Source organism: Necator americanus, chromosome II, assembly GCF_031761385.1.
Source record: "Necator americanus strain Aroian chromosome II, whole genome shotgun sequence".
NCBI lineage: Eukaryota > Metazoa > Nematoda > Chromadorea > Rhabditida > Ancylostomatidae > Necator > Necator americanus.
The window spans coordinates 31,311,609-31,332,027 of record NC_087372.1 but is presented as its reverse complement, the minus strand read 5'-3'; the positions used below and the strand labels follow the sequence as shown (position 1 = coordinate 31,332,027).

At 40.3% G+C, this 20,419-nt stretch overlaps 2 protein-coding genes across 4 annotated transcripts; one reads left to right on the top strand and one right to left on the bottom strand.

The window, feature by feature from the left end:
- Positions 1-762: 762 nt before the first annotated feature.
- RB195_020060 (uncharacterized protein) lies at positions 763-5,067 on the bottom strand (the record flags this gene model as incomplete). Of its 2 annotated transcripts, none has more annotated exons than XM_064188196.1 (3): positions 763-781; positions 4,806-4,946; positions 5,015-5,067. In XM_064188196.1, 3 exons carry the CDS (start codon positions 5,065-5,067, stop codon positions 763-765), a joined length of 213 nt encoding a protein of 70 aa, XP_064044077.1. The 2 variants fall into 2 exon arrangements, with proteins under 2 accessions (XP_064044077.1, XP_064044078.1); XM_064188197.1 differs by having other exon boundaries at positions 768-781; positions 4,806-4,962; positions 5,020-5,067.
- A 2,543-nt stretch (positions 5,068-7,610) lies between these two features.
- Positions 7,611-19,719, top strand: RB195_020059 (uncharacterized protein; the record flags this gene model as incomplete). 2 transcript variants are annotated; one of them, XM_064188195.1, is made up of 28 exons in its annotated part: positions 7,611-7,692; positions 7,752-7,762; positions 8,058-8,204; positions 8,289-8,448; positions 8,530-8,618; positions 8,691-8,804; positions 9,249-9,407; positions 9,483-9,600; positions 9,698-9,821; positions 9,875-9,923; positions 10,038-10,108; positions 10,192-10,314; positions 11,867-12,043; positions 12,099-12,232; positions 13,364-13,479; positions 13,979-14,009; positions 14,069-14,202; positions 14,470-14,576; positions 14,636-14,762; positions 14,821-14,912; positions 16,035-16,140; positions 16,738-16,872; positions 18,440-18,551; positions 18,627-18,747; positions 18,811-18,868; positions 19,102-19,164; positions 19,436-19,544; positions 19,712-19,719. In XM_064188195.1, the coding sequence occupies 28 exons, from the start codon at positions 7,611-7,613 to the stop codon at positions 19,717-19,719; spliced, it is 2,877 nt and encodes a 958-aa protein (XP_064044075.1). The 2 variants fall into 2 exon arrangements, with proteins under 2 accessions (XP_064044075.1, XP_064044076.1); XM_064188194.1 differs by lacking the exons at positions 7,611-7,692; positions 7,752-7,762; positions 19,436-19,544; positions 19,712-19,719 and having other exon boundaries at positions 19,102-19,188.
- Between the last annotated feature and the right edge of the window lie 700 nt (positions 19,720-20,419).

The following is a 20,419-nucleotide window of genomic DNA, read 5'->3' as shown; positions in this document are numbered from 1 at the left end:
ATGTTTAACGTTTATGTTAAAGCAATAGCCGTTGACCAATGGATCCACTCAGGGTAGTATAAAATTATCTACCGATTCAATTGGGAGCTGCACAGATTGAAAAAATTTTTTTACAAAATTCAGGAATTAGAACTGAATATATTTAAGATGTCAGGGATTTGAGTTCGTTAATAATAGTTAGTTATTAATAATAATAATAATAATAATAATAATAATAATAATAATAATAATAATAATAATAATAATAATAATAATTTAATAATAATAATAATAATAATAATAATAATAATAATAAAAAAAAAAAAAAAAAAAAAAAAAAAAAAAAAAAAAAAAAAAAAAATAAGTGATGATAATAAAAACAAGTTCTTCCAGATTAAATAAATATATGATAACGAAGATATAACAAAACAACAAAAATGTTTATTATAGAAAAACACAGCACAAAGTGTATTAAAATGAAAATTAAAACATAATATAATAAATAGTAGTGACCTAATTAACAGACAGAATTAGAAAAACATCTTACCAGGTTGATGCGTAAGTAATGGTTTTTTCAGTGTTTTTTTTTTGGTTTTTTAAGTGCTGCTTTAATTTTCGTTAACTTTCAGGGCAATATTTAGAATTTTTTATACTATAATTAGCAGTATGTAGGCAGTTTTATTTTGAAAAAAATAGGCTCTGAGGAAGAATTACTGATAAAAATATCCGCATGAGATAGGTATCCAACCAGTGCGTAGTGCGTTTCTCTCCTCAATCAACACATTATTTCAATAACAGCATCCTGAAATGGTGTCCTGATTAGGTAACGGGAACATTGCCTCTGGGCGAGGATTATCTGTCCACTAAATAACCAATTCAGCTGGTAAATGGCGCAATTAGTGCACTCATCAGAGTCGGAACATAACAATATATGTATATATACTTTCGGATTAAAGGATATCACCGTAGGTACGACAGGGGGAGGCCAGACCTTCCTCATGTGAAGGGGTCATGCAGATAGGGTGCAGCTCAAGTGAAGGGGGTCCCTTCGCTAGTCGTCGAAAAGTGAACGGAGTCCCTTCGCCAATCGTCCAGAGGTGACGTGGGTCGAAGAAGGGGCTCCGACTATCGAATCTATGGATATCACTATCCCTACTCTCCAGAAAAGGTCGATGGAGCAGCGTCTCTCTCTTCGAAATCTGACATTCTGCGTAGTGTTTTGTTATGGTTAGAACCAGCCTTACACAGTTTTTTCCAGCTCATTCTTAACAGGTTATTTACTGTTGTTGATAAAATAAACACAGTTTTAAAAAGTGAAACAAAAATGATCAAAGCCAAATCATTAAGAAAATAATTCCCGACAACACAGGTTCCAGTCTGAAGCGATAGAGGGGAAAATTGTCCAATATTTCAGAAGCGAACTTCTCCAAGGCACTCACGCGCGTCATAGCTCAGGAAATAAACAAGGCATTAAAGAGAATGAGGAAAACGGAAAGAAGATCACGAAAATCCTTATGCCAGGCTAGATTCTAAACGTGAGATATTTCATCAAAGACCACTTCCTCTTGAAATTTCCCTGAAGTAGAGTATTTAGGAATGGGTACGATGTGAAAGAAGTGTTAGCTTACAAGAATGGAATCCACCAAGGAATTAGGCTAGGTTGATTTCCACAATTGTGATCCAACCAGCAATATAAATTCAAACCGGAATGATTAATTCCAATATCCTGACGTAGTGCCCGGGCGGATGTAGCGCAGTCGGAAAGAGGTTCCGCTGTCTGCACGAATTATCGGATGTTCGAATCCGCTCTAGTGTTCATCAAACCTTTTATCCCTTCGGGGTCGATGAGTTGGTACCAGACTTGTCTGGGAGGATAAAAACACTAACTTGACACATCGGCTAGCCCCCACGTCATTGTAAAGGCGAGACACGCATTCGTAAACCTCAAGCGATTCTGAATTGAAGTGAATGGCGCATCCCAAGCGGATTGGTTAACGCCAGACAGTTTATCCTTTATCTTTTATTATGACATGAAGAGAAGGAGTAGTTAAAATATCAACACTTACGACATCAGTGTAGTCAAAAAAATTATTTTAAATGCACTGAAGGATAAGGGGCAAGTTGCCTGGAGCACCTCAAAGGACTGATCACTTTCAGTTATTTCGTACTTTATTAAACATCTTAAAGCTGTGTTTCAAATTGCTTCCTAATTTTGCGAAGAAATTATGGAAAATTCCGAAGGAACCATGAAAATGTTGCAATCGATTGAAGTACTTCAACGGATCCGGTGATGTTTCTTAGGGTTCTCCAGATTGTCTTGACATTTTCGCTATGGATAAAACAAAGAATAAATATTTTTTCAAATGTTTTGCTAACAACTTAGAAATTATTCTGATTTTTTCTGAAAGAGAAATATTTCAGCAACAAATTACCCAGGAGAGCTATATTTGGTTATACAATCCTTAAGGCCCATTCAACGTTTTAACAATTTATTTTTGCGACGTATAGGCGTAGGTAATTGATTGTACAGTCGGCACCGCCGAAATTCGCCGCCTGGACGTCCGCGATAGATGTTCGATGGGTTCTGGACACAGAGAAGTAGAAGAGATGGGGTCAACTAGAGAAAGAGCGCACGCTGCGGCGGCACAGTCATCGACGAGAAAAGAATTCCGACGTTGACTCCGCTGAATGGGTACAGATTGCTTGTACACCATCTACACTCCGCTTGGAGTTAGCGGTAGGGTCCCACCTCGATTGCACGCTTGCTACCACTGCATTGCTTCAAGTGTACTTGCACCAGGCTTGATTTTGTTCTGATCCGAGTATAGTCGCATGATAAAACAGGGTAGTGGGCTAATCCTCTTTTTCAAGCGGATCCATATCGTTTCTTCCCTTTAATAATTTTTAGTTTGTCAGCAATATTGAGGCAGAACGTATAACTGGAAGTATAGTCCGGTCATTCGCAGTCTCTACCCTGAGTTCCATTGCACTTGTGGCGGTTTCACAGCAGATGATGGAAACCCATTTCAACTCTGCCCTCAAGGTTGGATTCTGCAACCAGGTGGGCCACAACGATCACTGCGAGCGATTGAACCCATACACGACGGATACGTGACCGTTACGCAATGTTGGCCAGAAAAAAAAACCAATATACAAATATAAATCGAATTTACCAGAGCACAACGATTAGACTGGAAAGAAGTTGGAGCTATTCGTGTCCTTTTTAAGCAAGAGGCGAAGTGTTCTTTAGTGCAGATGTAGCAGAACATGATGTGAGAAAATGAGGCTAATCAGGGTTGTTGGACGAAAAAGGTGTCCAAAAGTACCGCCTTGTCCAAACCAATCATTCTAAAGGTTCGGCAACTTCGCAAACAACACACGTTTCTGCTCAAATAGCAGAGAAGAAGACATTAGCAGTATCAATTTTTTCTAAGCATAGGCATCGCTTTCTTCTTTTATACTCTAAGAGAATATTCTGTGCAAATGGTACGGAAATTGTACATAAAACATGTGTACCCGGTTTTCGTACTGAAATTGTTTACAGAAAATTGTGCTGTGAAATTACTGCAATAGAAGTTATGAAAAACAAAAAAAAAAACTTTTCTTTTCATCATTGTCTTACCAATATTATACAAAAAGATCTAATAAAAAAATTATACTGCACATCATACATGCAGTACATGGTCAGTTGCACAGAATGAATGCAAAATTAAACCAAAGAATGAAAAATTATCGATTTACGAGAAGATGCACGATTTATGAGATTTACGAGGTCTATTCTTTGTAGGGGAGAACACAAATGAAAAACACTCGCACACATAAACGACACTTGAAAGGACAGCTAATTCCTTCGATAATGTCTTTTTTGATTTCATTTTCAATTAATTTTTTTTAATTCGGGACTATTGCATCAGAAATGCTCGAGAAGCTATATAAAAGAATGTTCTAGAGGAACAGTAAGAAAGCAGTGCAAGGAGAAGGGAAAGAGGATGTGTGCGATGAATCTGCCGATAAGCATCGCACGATGAGAACAATCTCGACATCCCTAGTCCACCACGCTTCGAAAAACTTCAGCGCTCATGCGTGAACGACTTCTATTGTCAAACGTTAGGTATATCTGTTCTGACCTTCAACTAGAAATGATTCCTGCAGTAATCAAACTAGAAGTAATACACAAACTACCTGGAAAAAATTACAATTTTTCGCGTTGAGACGAAGCGCTAGGTTGAGACGACTATGAGCCTCCAAGAGTGTATAGAGTAAAAACAAAATTAAGATTTCAAAAAAAGAACAAAATAAAATAAAAAAGGAGCACGTAGCTCTTGTCGGGTCAAAACGTCCTGAAGCTCGCTGCTGTGAAGTTGCGTAAGCGGTGGAATTCGAAGCGACGCATTAGAACTAGCGGTTGTGATCGAGGTGGGACCACAACTAGCTTCACTCGAACCTCAACGATCGCCTTCGCAACTGGACCCACTTACAGGTCGTTTTTATTCAACGACACGAGCAAGAGTCTCGACGTATCTGCCAGCAAATTCACATGCATCTACCTCTCACATGCATCCTTCCATGAATACTGAAGGTAAGCAGTTTATATTCGTTTCAAAACCACATGAAGCAGCGCACAGTTGCATAAGCGGCTGCGCACGAAGAAGTGCGGTAGAGACAGCGGTTGGAATCGAGGTAGGACCATGGTGAACTGCAGAGATGGGTGGCGGTAGCGAGGATCCGCTTCGAGTGAAGCCGCTTACGCAACTGTGCGTGCTTCATGTGGTTTTGACCTTACTACAGCTAAAATACACTACAAAAATACACTGACGTCAGCCTACCTGCTACTGTAGCTTGTGGCAAATATAGTAGGGTCAAAACGACATGAAGCACGGTGCAGTTGCGTGCCTGGCTTTTCTCGAGGCCTCCGCTGCTTGCCAATTCCCAGACAACCCTCCACACACAGATGAAAATGGCTCCGACTGCATCGAAATCCGCCTGAGGTCAACACCCACAATTTCACGTCGGCCGAGTAAACAAAGAAACAAACCTAACCCCAGAACGACATGATCTTAAGCGGTCGGCTTCGTCCTTAAGCCCCATTTAAATCCGCACATTTCTTGGGAAGAGACAAGCCAATGACCCACAACCAGATCGCCGGGGTTGTTCCGGCGGCTGCGTCGCGTCGCAACCGCTGGAACAGGCTCCAGGTCGTATGTGGGTTTTGTGGACAGTTTGGGGAAGCTGTCTGCATCTGTTTTCCATTATTTTCGCGTACCTCTTTGCCCTTCAAAAAATAAGAAAAGCGTCAAGAAATGAGGGACCCTCTTCAGTGGGGCCCTTATTTCTTGACGCTCTAACTTTTTCTCTTAGTAACCTTAGTTTACATGTCATAGATCTTCTGCCTCCTTCTCCTCCAACTACATTTTATCCTTTCCTCCTCTTATTGCCTTCGAAGGAATGAGATTTGTTCTTTTCTGTCCGCTTGTCCCTCTATCCATATCGAGACCGTATCTCTATCTGAACTTTTCTCTTCGTTATTGTCTGGATGTGACTGATAGTTTCTAGGCCAGCACTGAGTTTGCTGATTTTGCTCACAAAAATCACTGGCGAATTGAAGGTGCTGGGTTTGTTAAACGCCGTCCAGAAATGTGTATTAATTGATGCATTTTAGCGTATTAATCGGCTTTTTTTTCTTGTACTGAATCCACGAAGCGTAAATTTAAGGGTTGTTTGCAAAGAAAGCAAAGTAATCAGGCTTACGTACGTATGCATCCCACTTCCACTATCAGACACCTCAGCATTTCACTTATTTTTTTGAATCAGCTGTTGAATCGACCAAGTTTGTAGATTCTTTTCCAGAGTTCAGCGTAAAGAGTAGAAACCTGAAACTCTGTCCATTCTGTAGCGGACTAGAGCTATGAGTAGCCCCAAGCCCTATCGAAGTGTATAAGTAGCAAGTTTCACCTGACAAAACGATTTTGCCTTCCAAATCAATTTTGTTCCATGAATTGCTTTACAGTGATTAATAAAAGCTCAGCTATCACTAAATTCTTAATGTGACTGTCACTGTGCGTGGTTTGACCATTCTTAAGATTTGTATGTACTATATGATTTGTATGTATGTATGTATGTATGTATGTATGTACATCATTTCAACTTAAAACTGCCTCTGGACTCAAGAGTTTTAATTTCCCTTATGATCCCGCGGAAGTACATTGTTTAAAATTACACGAAAAGATAAAGGGAAGACAAACCCAAATTAACGAGAATTGGGAAGGTAATGTTATGTAGGCAGAGCATTATGTTTTGAAGTTTAAGGTCATTCATTTATTACTAGTTTCCGATGAAAATTACCAACACATGAATGCAGAAATGCCATTAAAAACATCATACCACAGAAATTGATAAGATCTCACGAAATGATGGGGTCAGGGCTGTAGATCACGAACATATGACTGATCACCTCCAACCCTCTAATTTTCCTTATAAGTGGCTGGAAAATAGCCATTTGCTCTACTTTACCTACGACCATAGGTGCGATAGGGAAGAGCTGGGCTCTGCTCAGGAGAAGGTGGACTAGCTCATGGAATGCTGCTCAAGTGATGAGGATTCCTTCTCCAGCCATCCAAAAGTGAGAAGGTTCTTTCACCAACCGCCCAAAGGTGAAGCGGGTCCTTTCGCCAACTGTCAAGATGTGAAGAGGGTCCCTTCGCCAACCGTCCAAAAGTGAAGGGTGTCGGAGCACCGGCTCCGACTAAAGCATCTATGCCTAAGAAGCACCTAACATCGTATCATGTGTTCGAGCGCAGGTATACGTCCACGTCTGCGTACGTCTGCAACGTATCACGAAATTGGCGTTAGTACGGAACCCATAGAGTTGTGGGTTGTAGATTACGAATCCAGCGTGGCTCCGCTCTACTGTCCCTAATCGTCATAAAAGATTTTAGCATTTTTCGGGACGATTAAGGGGAATTTTAGATTGGGGAGTCATCATCTACGCCCTAATCTATTTTTTTTTGGAAAAGATAATTTATTACTAAGATTGACCTTGTAACGCCACCTTTGCGTACGTTCGTTCCGGTTCCTTCAGCAGCTTATTCATTGGCTTTTTTCTTTTTTTTTAATGAACTGCGAACGCTGAGAAGCCCCATTAGTGGTCATCTGCTCACTCGCAGACGCGGTGCTTGTGCAGTTGTAAAGTTGTTGTTAGGTGTCTCGCATGAAAATTCGTCCAGGAAGCCAGTTCCCACGTCGTTTTTCAGCACGATTAAGAGAATTCATTGTGAAAACGCCGTGAGTTATAATCAGCACTACTTCACTGAAAAACACTTAAGAAAAACAACCAAAAATGATTTCGGATCCACCTGTTGCATCAGTGTTCGATGTCTCATTCTCTCCAGAAGTACGGTCCTTGATGTAATTTTCAATTCTGACAACGGAAACACGGAACGTCATTGCAACTCCAAAAAGATCCAGATGAATCAGGTGCACCAACGACCACTTTTCGAGCGATGAATTCCACCTTCAGTTTCTTTCAATTTGAAAAAAAAAATCAAATTTGGCTTTGAAATGTAAACTTTGGACGAATAATTAAGTTTAACGATCCTCATCGCAACGGTAAACATTCTTGTAAATGTACGTGTATGCATGCAGATGCTCTTGAACGCATCTCAATGACCCTTCAAGCTCGGAAATTTTCACTAAAACCACAACGAGTGATTACAGGTACCACCAACGCCGTACCTGGTCACAAACCTCTGCGTGCACACCTGGAAGCTAGTCAGATCTCGCTAAGGCAAATGAGTTTATCTAGTTAGACCATTATATGATGCTCACCTAATTTCTGTTGTACAGAAGGACTGTCGCGCTACGGTTATGCTGAACGATGATCAAATGCGATCGATAAGCCTTTTTCGAGGGGGATCAATTGATCTATCAGTCTTGCTATTTCGCCAAGCCATGCGCGACTATCTGTTCTGTATGGATGACTGTCTTTAGGCCCTTCTCATTGCTATTTACTTCTTGTTCACTCAGAATGTTTCTCTCTTTTCATGTACATGTGTGGTTTCGTCTTACTCCAGAAATTGTAGATGGCTGTCAACGATTCATCTAATGAAGCCATCTCCACATACGCAAATGACGAGACAGTTCAAAAGAAATTGACGAAAGCTGAGAAAAAGGCTCTTTATAGGCAGGCATACGAAGAACCACATGGAACCAGACGAAAACTTTTAAAGGTTTGCTCCCTTCATTATATATACGATTTCGTTAGTCTTCCCGAATTTAATTGCATTTTATTAAGAAGTCATTTTTTTTTCAAGGAAATATATCTAAATGAGAAGAATGAAGCTATGAGAGAAGAGCTGATTCAATCCGTTCTATATTCGATTTATGAAAGCGACGAGAACCCCTATTACAGTATGCTTCAAATTCATAAGATTTGTCCCGATTACAATTCCGTTAAGCCGAAATCTTTGGCTGGTTGGTGTTCGTTTTTCTTTTCCTAACATCTATCTTTCCAAAAGGACTTGACTGACTGTGAGAAGTCATTCTGCTTTTAAGCCCTCGTTGTTGTTCATCTTCGCTCATGGCTGTACAAACTTGATGATCCTCTCGTTGTCTTTGAAAGATGTGTGACTAAGGAGTTGCAGGTTGGACTACTGTAATTCTCTTTAACCTCATTTTTAGTCTTTTCTTTCCCATATGCGTTGTTTCTAATTCAGATAGATGCGTTTCGAATAGCCACCGCCAAGCACACAGGAAATTTGAAGCTATTCAACGAAATTTTTCGTTTGAGTGACCCTTCTCTCCTTCCTTCCATAAGAGCAGAAATTGAAGTTTGTGGTGAACGTTTAAAGTCAGCATACTACGAATCTCTTGTGATGAGGAAATCCACGGAGAAAGCTAAAGATGAGATTGTAGATTGCGGGAAAAGAAAAACAGGTTCAAAGACTTCGTTTTTCACGACGATTTCACTTGCAACGCAGTTCTCCGCACTGAGTTCTCCTCGAATGCCTATTCAAGTGAATCCAATGAATAGGTTGCCAAGAGGACTAGAACGTATACGCAGAGGAGCCTTCTAACGTCTTTTGTAGGAACTAAAGCGCCGTTTTCTAGGAGAATGAGGGAGGGGTAAGCGGAACCATTTCTATCCCGCAATCTACAATCTCATCTCTAGCTTTCTCCGTGGATTCCCTCACCACGCCAGATTCGTGATGTGCTGCCTTTAGGCATACACAAGTTCGATATGATGTATATTCTTACTAAACGTTCGATTTAAGTTGCTGATTGAGCGTAGAATGTTTAAAGAAGCCATGGATGTTGTGGAAGAATTCCGACTCCACAACGATTATAGCCTGGATGCGTTCATTATACCATCCCTGCTTCAAGACAAACTAAACTCGGTGATGAAGTTCATAGAACCTCACAAGGAGATCCAAGTACATTTTCTATGTTAATATAATGCTTCCATACCTACATTTCCGTTATCTGGAACCGTCACTTGTTGTTTCTAGAAGGAATTCCTCTCGTTTCTGGACACGTTTGTTGGTTTATCGGAGCAGGAAGTGATAGGTCGTTTGAGGTTTTATAAAGAGACAAATGTAATGACACTGCCTTATGAACGTTTCACAGGTTGTTTTTGTAGTTATGAGCTCACATATTTTTGTATTCACTATTATTGTAACAAAACTTCTTGTCATTTTTAAATCGCAATCAGATTATTTTTCAGGGAAAACTATTGAGAAGTTGATATTCAAGTTGGCATCTGATCTAGTATTACCGATCGAATCGGTAGCACCAAATTTTTTTCAAGCACGAAAAGAGGGCGAACTACGTTTTAAGGTTCAGTCGCGGTTGGTTATTTCATGCTTCCGTGGTGAAGCCGTTTTGTTGATTTTTGCTACAGGTTCGTTGCTAAAGAACTAAACGATGATGCATACTTTGGGCACGTAAGCGTAAGTTTACATATTTTTGAAGTGTTCTTACCTCGTCTTTCCTAGCAAACCTGATTTATTTTGCTGTAAACTAACGTAATGTTATTCCCATGATTACTTGTAGCTCCAGTTTAGGAAGCATTGAGAAGTGGGGACGAACGACTGAGAATGTACTTCATAAAACATCTGACGAACTTTTGCTACTAGTTTGTTTGCTTTGTGTTTTGCATTTATAACACATTTTGCAATCTTTTGTCCACCTTAGTTCACTAGCCTTGTACTCATTCAGTGCTGACGCTGTGCGATGGGCCGTATATTGTAATATCTCGGAAAACAGATTGCCTCGTCGATTACAATTGTATCTCACTGAAAATCCAGAAGCTGTGCATGAGGCAGAGAATAATATACGAAGGTACTGTTCCTTTTGAATTCCTAGTACAGTTGCTTTTGCTTTACATCATTATGTGGTGAATTTGCATGCTTAGGAATTCTCAAGGTGTTTGATGTAGAGATAAAGGAAAGCAGTGCTAGCGGAAATCCTCCTCTTTGGGTTCTCTGCACCTTCTCTGTAGGTGGGTTCAGAGGGTAGTTTACAAGTATCGCGAAAACACGCAATATCTACACTTCCAAGAATTAGAGCCGTCATTTCCAAAGAGTCTTCGTATCTAGTTCTGAAGGAATGGATGTGTGAATTATGGGATGGATTCCATTACTCTTAAACGATTTTTTTTTACAAAGTGTCGCGTTGCAAGTTCACCTCGAATAGTTTCACCACTAGTCCTTTCTTCCGTCGTTCGCGCCTAAATCAATAGCTCGGTTGGGCTTAAGCTTCAGTTACCTGGATATAAATCTGCAAGGGGTTTCGCGATCCCGCTGGCGTTCTTGAAATTAAGACCAGCTTTATTGATTCTTACCCCAAAATCGAAATTGTCTCTAAAACATTCATTGCATTCAATTTTCTGACTAATCAATGAAGTGACTTTCGTTCCGAATAGTAACATCGTATTAGTGGAAAAAGGATACCGCTGCCGCGTCACATCGAAGATTTCAGTTCAGATCAAAAGTGTGAAACCTAAGGGAGCTACAAGGAGCTGACGAGAGGTGACCTATTTTCCCTTTTTCAGCGAAAATTGGCGTATAGCGTGCTTAGCGGTGTAAGTGTACCGCAGCTGGTAAGAGGTTTTGCTGTGATTGTACGGTCAATAGTTCGAAACCTTACTAGTGCCTACCAAGCCCTTCATTTCTCCGGTGTCGATAAATTGATATCAAACTATCTGGGAGGATAAAAGACACTGAATCGATACATCGACTAGTCCCCGCAAGTCATTGCAGGCTAGCCACCTTTTTTTTAACCTCAAACGAATCTGAATTGAAGTGAACGTGGTGGCGCATCCCAAGCGGATTGACTAACGCCAGACTTTTTATCCTTTAACAGTACAGAGGGCGCATTTGCGGCGGCGTTGGCCAAGGAGTCGATCGGACCAATGAATTGTTGTTGATCTGTTTTGTGTTTGGTTTGGAAACAAACTCTCTTTTAGCGCCGAGCAATCCACATAACGGTGCCGACGATTCGCTATCGCGGCTTGCGGTGAGAGCATGGCGCAGCAATTTCTTGCACGCGAAAAGAAGTGTGCGAGCAAGTTCACATGTAGGTTGCAGTAGCGGGCTCATTTCAGCAGTTTCTCGAAACCGCACATTGCGCTGGTAACAGAGCTTACTGTATATTACAAGAATTTCTCGAAATATTTTCTTACTTCGCAGAGAAGTCAGATTCCACATGCTCATTGATGTTCGTGGGTGATAAATGCAGCGAACTTTTTCAAAGGTCACTCAGTAGTGAGAAACCAGAAAGAAGAATCACTCGCAAATTAGAAGTCCGAGGGTGTTTCGGCTTGTCTGCTTCAAATACCGTTGAGTTATGAATCCTTTTAGTACTTCCACGTAATCCATTTAATATCGAGCAGGATGGAGAGGCGAGCAGAAGACGTCGGTGATGTTGCACCTGAACTTTTTCCTGGATATCTTATACACTTAGTCCATGAAAGGGTACAGCTCTTGGAATTGATGGAAAAACTAGAGAAAGAAGAATTCATTGGTATTGATTCCGAATGGAAAGCTCAGTATATGTGTCCAAACGAAAGGTTGGGATTTTTTCTTGTTATTTTTTAAATGCTTTTCTGCAGATCTTTTTTATAGTGTGGCGCTCCTGCAGATTGCCATCCCTCAAGGTGTTTATTTAGTGGATTTCTGCGCTCTGGAGCAGAAATTGAATGAGAGTGACTGGCATGATTTCCTCTGGACTCTTCTGTGTAGCAAGGCTAGGAAAATTGGTAATTTTTAAATGAACGATTTGATCCTAAGTAGAGTAACGCTGTTGCCGCCATTATTTGTTTTAGTAGTGGCGGTAGGTCTTGCAAATGTCACACTCTATATTTGAGATATAAGAACTAAGAATGAAATTATGTTTTCGTTTAAATTAATCCATGTAAGAGTAGAAGCAGTTCATTTGAGCAGTTTTAACCTGTAGGATAATGTACAGTTTGGAGTGAAGATTACGAGTATGAGCATGGCCACGCTCACTTTTCCCTAGTCGTGCTGAAAAACGGCGTTCGAACCGCGTTAGCTCCTACGAGATTGGTTAGAACGCGCCACACTTGTACTTGCTCCGGTTCTCTGAGCAGCCTATTCATTGGTTTTACTTGGATAAGCTGGTGAGGAGTCCTCATTGATCATCGACCGCTCGCTCACGGATGCGGCGCATGCACAATAGTAGTGTGTCCTCAAGTACCTCGTAGGAAGAAACACAGTTTTCCACGTACTTTTTCACGATTTGGAGAAGTTGTATGAGGGCTCGCTCATACTCGTAATCTACACCCTGAACCTCTTATTTCCCTACAGGTTTGCCTACTTCTGTCTTGTGATATGCTGCCTCTAATTGACAACCCCAGCCAGCTTTTTCATTTCTCCTTAGTTTAGTTGGTGTTTTCTTCGTATTCGATTTGAACTGGTTCCTTCAAGCACAGTACAGGATGAACCTTCCTCTCCGACCTTCCTCTCTCATGTCTCATGTCTTCTCTTAGATTTCTGTGGGCACTTTGCATCATAGCAAATAATCATTTCTGTAGTTTTTACCATTTGGTTACGACGCCTACTCAATATGAAGGAACATAGATCATGTAAACTTATAGAATCACATTAACTCCTCGTTATTGGGATCCTTCACATTCTCTACTTCTCGGCAAGTTTGCGGGAAAACCAGATAGTGAACCCCCAGGTGGTTTCCCTTATATTGACTTTGTTTTTGTTCACTCATATTCCTCTTATTGAAGAAAATTGGTGTAACGGCAGAAACTCTACTCCTGACTATAAATCCCTTAGGAAATCTGTAGCTGATTCTTCTCACTACACTTTCTAATGTCTGGTAGTATGCATTTCCACTGCTTAATTCTACTTTTTTGTAGGTTTTGACCTCACCAACGATTTGCGTGCGCTTTTTGCGGGGATATCAACAACTAATGTCCGCACCTTAGCCGATAACCTTTGCAATGTAGTGTGTTTGAAACGTCTGGTCGAAAATGTGAGTTTGCGTTCCATTTTCTTAGTTTCTGCTTCAAACAGAGTGGGGAGAGACGAGTAATGCTGAGGTGAGATGAGATGAGATGAGATGAGATGGTTGTTACTTTTTGCGTTCAGTGCAAACCATTACAAACTTATATATAGACATCACCGAAAATGATCCTCTGCTGGAGATAGTAACCTACTGTTGAAATGAGTGCACCGTAGTATTTAAAAGTAGCCTCTAATCATCAAAGCAGGTGTAGCTTTTTTTGTATATGTGATTTGACGGCTCTTGAAGAAGCGTATGAGCAACGGTTTCATCGCAAGCGCAATTCCAGCAATTTGTAGTTGCTCTACGACTTCGTTTGGAAACCATCGATGAGAATTTACTGCTGGGCAAATTGAACAGTCATTTCCATTTCATGTTCGTTGGTTGTTCTAGTGAAGAAACAAGAACGTCTAATTTTTGTTCGCATCCTTCATTTTGTTAGTCTATTTCTTCAAAGTGAATCTTTTAGCTACTCGATGCCGATCGACACTTTATGGATGGTGGGTCAACATTTTCCCCAGTTCTTTATACTGCCGTGCATGTGCATTTGTGGTTATAGTGAGATACGGTCACTTTGTGGACGAACCTGAAGTCTCTACAGATGATAACCTGCAAGAAGGTGGACCTATGCATTTCAAACTCAGTGATTTGAGTGACCGTTTGCTCAACATTAAGCTTGATAAGTCTGAGCAAGTGCGATGTGATTTTTTCATATTTGTTTTTTTGTTGTTAATTTCCCTCTGTCGCAGAAATCCTGTGCTATTGTCCAGCCGTAATTATTATTTTGCTGAATTATTTTGCTACAACTATTTCCCCTCGTTCATGTCGGGAAAAGTTATAGAAGCTTTTCAGTCATTTGTGTCCTTGCTTTTAACTCTCTTTTTGAGGTGTTCATTATGTCGATTTATTAGATTTATTGTACTAGAGTAGATGACTATTTCCTTACATCGAACATTTCAGTGTAGTAATTGGTCGATTCGCCCTCTTCGTGCAAGTCAGAAGCGGTACGCGGCAATGGATGCATACATTGTCATTGAATTATATGGAAAACTTCGTGAAATCGCTGAGTGTGTGCAAAATGTTTTTCCTAACTCTGAAAATTTTGATGTAGCTCGGAGGATTTCAGGTTGCGTGGAGTGGATTTTGAAAATTTGGTAGAACTTTCTATGGTGAACGGAAAGAAGAGGGAAAAAGTAAAGACGAGGAAAGAGAGGGTGAAAATGGATGACATGACCTGGGCAGAAATATGCGAGGTTGAGGATATAGAACGCTAACGCCTTTTATGTTTTCACTTATGAACGTTTACTTCAGAAGTTAGAGGATGTTCAGTCTGGTCAAACACCTGCAACGCAGTTGAGATGTTTGGTTGATTCCATGCTTCTTGGTCTTGGAAAGCACCTAAGGCGAGTTGCAAAGGATCCTGTTGTTTTTTTTTTTGCTATTCCACACCGACTTATAGTTTTTAGTTTTTCGTAAAACTTTTTTTTTTCGTTCAGCATGTAGTTAGTATTTTATATTCATATTTTAATATTGATATCATTCAAGTGTACAGAATTTGAGTGGTAGAAACAATCCTCACATTTGGGTGTGGGAATTACTGCCCGTACAGTTTAGAGAGTACGGTGATGCGAAGGGTCGTATTGGTTAGCCCCATAGTTGGGTAAAACGAATGAATCTCGGTGCGTTGAGTTGCGTAAGCGGCTGTGCTTGCTTCGGCGCGGTGGAGTAGTGATAGTAATTGGGATCGAGAGGAGACACCCTCTAGCACCACTCATTGCTGCACCTCAAGTGAAACTAGCGATGGTCTCACCTCGATCCCAACCACTAGCTCAACCGCGCCGTTTTGAGCGCGGCATCTTTCGCAACTCCACCGATCTTCAGGTTAGTACATTCATCACGTGGAAACTATAGTCGAATCGAAGGCTTCGTTTGATGTCGTGGTTAAGATGTCGAGATGTTTCTCGAAAACAATCGATCTGAGATTTACACAAAAAAGCAGCTGTATGCTACAAAACGTTGTAGATCCCAAAGTGGATAAACTTGAAGAATAAGAGGATGGAATCACTGTTCGCACGTTTTATCATTCAACATTGACGTTTGTGTCTTCCTTTATCTAATTCTTTTGGTGAAGTTGTCTGACCCAGTTCGTCTTTTTTCCTCTGGGGATAAGTAAAATCTAAGGGTGTTACACGTCTTAGTAGAAGTATTGAGGAATTAGAGGAGACGAAGTAATAACTGGTCGCCACCATTCTTCCGCTAATACGAACTCTTGTTCACAGAAGTATCCATGAACAACTTTCGTAAGCATTTTTTATTGCTTTTATCAACTTCAGTGATGTTATTTTTGAAATTTTTGGAAGGAAATACATTATGCTCACTTCTTGGTTATAAAAAAGTTCTTTGTTTCATTTAATCTTTATAGCATTCCCAAAGGTGGACTGTTTCTTCTGCACATCGTATGTGTTCGCGTTGAATGATGCCTTCTATATAAATTACTTTTATATAAGTTTATGGAAGCTTTCCAGACGATGTGGTGTGGACGTTTTGATTCCTGCCGATAGAAACGAACTAAAAATGAAAGCACAAGGAAACAGCAGAATAATTCTAACAAGTGGAAAAGCTTATGATGAGGTAATCCTCTGCCTACTATGGCGTCGTACTAATTTTCAACCATGTTTGCGTGGTGCGGAAATGCTGGATAGCTCCATTAAAGGCATCACCCCACGAATCTGGGGTAGTACGGGTTTCAGCCGGGTAATGCCTATACAGAGTTGTAGATTGTGGTGAAGAGGATGGTTCAATTCATCTCTCCCTGTATCAGTGTAAACGTACGACCCCGGAACGTCGTCATCCAGATGGGTTTTCGACGAATTGCAGACGGGACGAGGCGCAATGGTTGCGCATTGCAACAGGAGCCGTCGTAAGAAACAGCGTTCAGGGGTCGTCCACTTACGCTGATACTGGGAGAGATAAACGGAATCACCCTCTTCCCCACAATCTACGACTCCATATGGGCATTACCCGGCTGCACCCGTGCCACCCCAGATTCCTACTACTCCATATGGGCATTACCCGGCTGCACCCGTACCACCCCAGATTCGTGGAGCGATGCCTTTAAACCACCCGGCATTATTATGGCCATGTAACAATTCTGCTAATGCGCACCGCCAATTCACACCATGTGGGTGTACCATTCTCACTGACTGCGTACATGTGATTTTTTTTCAGCTAAAACGTCTTTTCGGCGATCGCGTGCTAGGTATACCAAATGCCAGTGCGCTTGGACCTATTGATCAGCTAAAATTCGTATTCACAAGGAACAAGATCTCTTTCGCCGGGTTGGATATTTTTTCACGTTGCCTGGTTCGTTGGTTTTTCTGGTTCTTTCTTTGCTATAAGCTCTTAACCAAGAGGAAATGGATATTGAATGACCTGCTTGAGTTCTGCGTAGGTGTGTGGAAGTGAGGATCTTTTTATTTGATAGATCTAAGCTTGTAGTTCAGTTGGGGGTCAAGCGGTGGACATTCCGCTACCAGCAGTACGAGACTGTTTGCGCGACCTTTGTTCCACTCAGTGTGTGCGCTTAAACGTTTCATTGGTTGTTTCTTCCTAATATTTTGTCATTGAAACAGGCACGCGATTAGAAGATTCAGTCATTTAAAGGACCTAGGACAATGATGACCTGAACTAATACAACGCAGCAGACGGTAGTATGTCGTAGAGTACAAGGTGTTGGGTCTACCGGAAAGTTCTGTCCGTTTTTGGAACGAGACAAAATGCAAATTTTTCCTCACTGTCAATAAACGTTATTGAATAATATATTTGCCATTTTTATTAATGACCTGTTGCCAACGTGAGGGCAATTTGTATGTCCCATTTTTGAAAAATGTGTCATCTTTTGATGCGAAAAATTGAACCAGTGCTTGTTTGACATCTTCTTCATTTTTTTTCTTAAATTTTTTGCCATTCGAATAATTTTTTAAGGCGTGTGTATCTCGATTTTTTTTATCATAGCTCATTCTTTAGAGCACTTTTTTCTTGAACACAGAAGCACCTGGAGAGACTCCTTTCAAGTTGTGGTCCAGCTTGGCTTGTCCAGGAGACCTATCCCTTTGAGTACGCAAGATAATAGTAGGAGTGTTTAAACACCTCAACTCTTCTCGCCTATGGTAAGGTCCTCCGGAAACTCCCAACGATGTAAGAGGATCCCAAAATGCAGATAAAGATACATGGGTGCACCCACTGCCCTCTGACAACATATGGGATCTTATAAGAGCACGTTCCCGTTGCCACAAGGCTGGAAACAATTAACGATCGCCCTTTGTTTTCATCCGAGTGTCGCAATGTATTGCTGTGTACTGTCTACGAATCTTACTTGACACCACAAAAAATCTGTGGTATGAGGATGGTCCCATCGAGGCTTTTTTTTTTGAAATCTGTTTCTCCCGAGAAGCGAGCCCTGGATAGTGTAGGTACTTAGTGGGAAATTTTTCTTCGGGCGCATGTCTTCGAGTCGGTGCGAAAAATGATTGTGTAGAATTAAGAATTCTAAAACTTAAATGCCATAATATCATTGACGAAGTAGAAGATTAAAAATGACGTAATGCTGGGATAAAAAGGCCGAACAAATCTACATCACCTTGCAGAAATCTTTGCGACAAGTTTTTGAAAAGTGTCAAGACACTGCTCCCTTCTCACTCGAAGATGAATGAGGAGGCTTTTTCTATGAAATGTTACAATGACTAGTGATTTACGGATCGTATGCGATATGAGAATCCTGGGATTCCTTCATTACTTACAGGAAGTTATCTTCTGCAAATCGAACCAGTCAATCTAGTAGGTGAACCCGTTATATGAAAAAAGTAGAAAAAAATTGTAATACCATTCTTCACAATTCGGAAACACACTCATTTCTCTCTTGCTATTTCAGGAATGCAATGGGACGTATTTTGTGAAAGCTCCAGGTCCAGTTATACAAGCTCTCTTTGAAAACAATGTAATTTGCAAGAATGGATTTCATGATGAACCTTTCAATTCCGCCGGTAATGGTTTTAGACATGCTTACGCTGCTTATGCATAGATCTAAGAAGATTAGTAAAATTGCTCGTTAAATATAGGCTGGACACAAAAACTGAATTCTTTGGATTGGCTCAGTTTTTCTGGAATCGGCTGCTGTTTGTTGTCGCCTGCTGAAGGACACATGGTTGTGCAATGTTATGGTGGAGTCGTTAATATAACGTGAATTCTAAACTTAATTTGGTGTGCTATATCATTCCCCAGCTAATTAATATTTCCATTCAGAGCTAACATTGTGAAGCACGATCATCTCGAAGAAGGAGTGGACATAGCGGTTCGGAAGGTTAATGACTTCATAGTTATTATTATATTATTTGTTCTTACACAGTATTGTCTCGAGCTAACAGCAACATTAGAAGTCCTCTACTTAATTTAATATACTGGTCCTATATTTTTCAATATTTTTTTCACGAGCAGCAGAACTAACAGGACCAGTGATCGGACTTGACTTGCACTAATTCTAGTTTTATATATTACTATTGCCGCCTGCACTGCGTCAGGCTTCTTTTCGTTCAGGTTCCCGAGCAGATATCCTCTCGTGCCAGTCTAATCTTTTTCATATGTGGTTTGTGTGGAAAGGTATATTGGGAAGACAAAGAGTAGAAAGAAACAGGCTTTTTTTGTCTATTGGATGTGTGTTCTACTACGTTTCAAATTCTATTCTATTGATTTTATTCGAACTTCTATTGATTCTGTTCCATTTTATATTCTTGTATCATTTCCGTCTACATTCACATGTTTTTAATATCACGGGTATTGCTGGAAATAAAGTTACGCTGTACGACCAACAGCGGATTATCCATCGGCTGAGTTCCGTTGAATAAACGTCGAATTTTCTCCTCGTTCTTAGCACAGCATCATTTTCTTGGAAGTTCCTAGTGTCTCTAGAATGGAACCTTTCACGTTTTGGTTGGAAACGTACTTTTACGGATACGCCTGTTTCGAATATTTTTTGGGAAGTAAGTTCGACCGTTCAAACTTTAAAATAGTTAAATGATAATAAAATGGTTAGTTGTACTTTTGATCTACACCCTCACAGGAAATTAAGCAACATTCGTTAAAGAATTCCTCGTTTTGCAAGATAGTTGTGATTCGAATTTATAGTTTTATCAGTTTTTCTTTTCAGATCATTGAGATCCACTTTAAAGTGAACAGAAGGGAGTTTTTCTTGCATTTCATTGCACCCAGTGTCTCTAGAATGGAACCTTTCACGTTTTGGCTGGACCAACTGTTTTTTTTTTTGCATTTAATCGAGATAATAAAACTACTAAAACTGAGATTGGTATTAATGTATGATGAAAAACCAACAAGAGAGTAGTGGATGTTGTTTATCCCCCGCTCCACGAAGGGGGATTTTGTCTCAAATACGCGTCACTACTGCTTGATCAACAAAAACCTACAACAAATTTGTTCAGTGCATACCCCTCGTTATTATTCTCCGCTTTGTTTCCAACGACTCCAGATCGTTCAACAAATTTTGCGGTGACTCATAGTTTTTACTTCCTCCATGACTTTTCATACCTTTTTTAAAGTTTTGTCATACCTCACTCAATAAGCTTGGCACAAAGCAGCCAGAACAGAACACCCCAGAACAGAACAGCTTTAGCAGCCTTTTCTTCTCGATTAAATCCAAAAAAGAGAAGTCAATGCTCCGTTTTCTTTATTTGACATTCTATTTTAGTAATCCGGGAAAGCAGATTTTTTATGACGAGAAGTTTCTTCTTGGGTGATTTATAACAGTATATAATATATGATCTGCATAACTATATATATTTTTTTGTCATTTCAGATGAAAACGTCTGTTTTATGTTATAATATTTTCTAGCATATAATA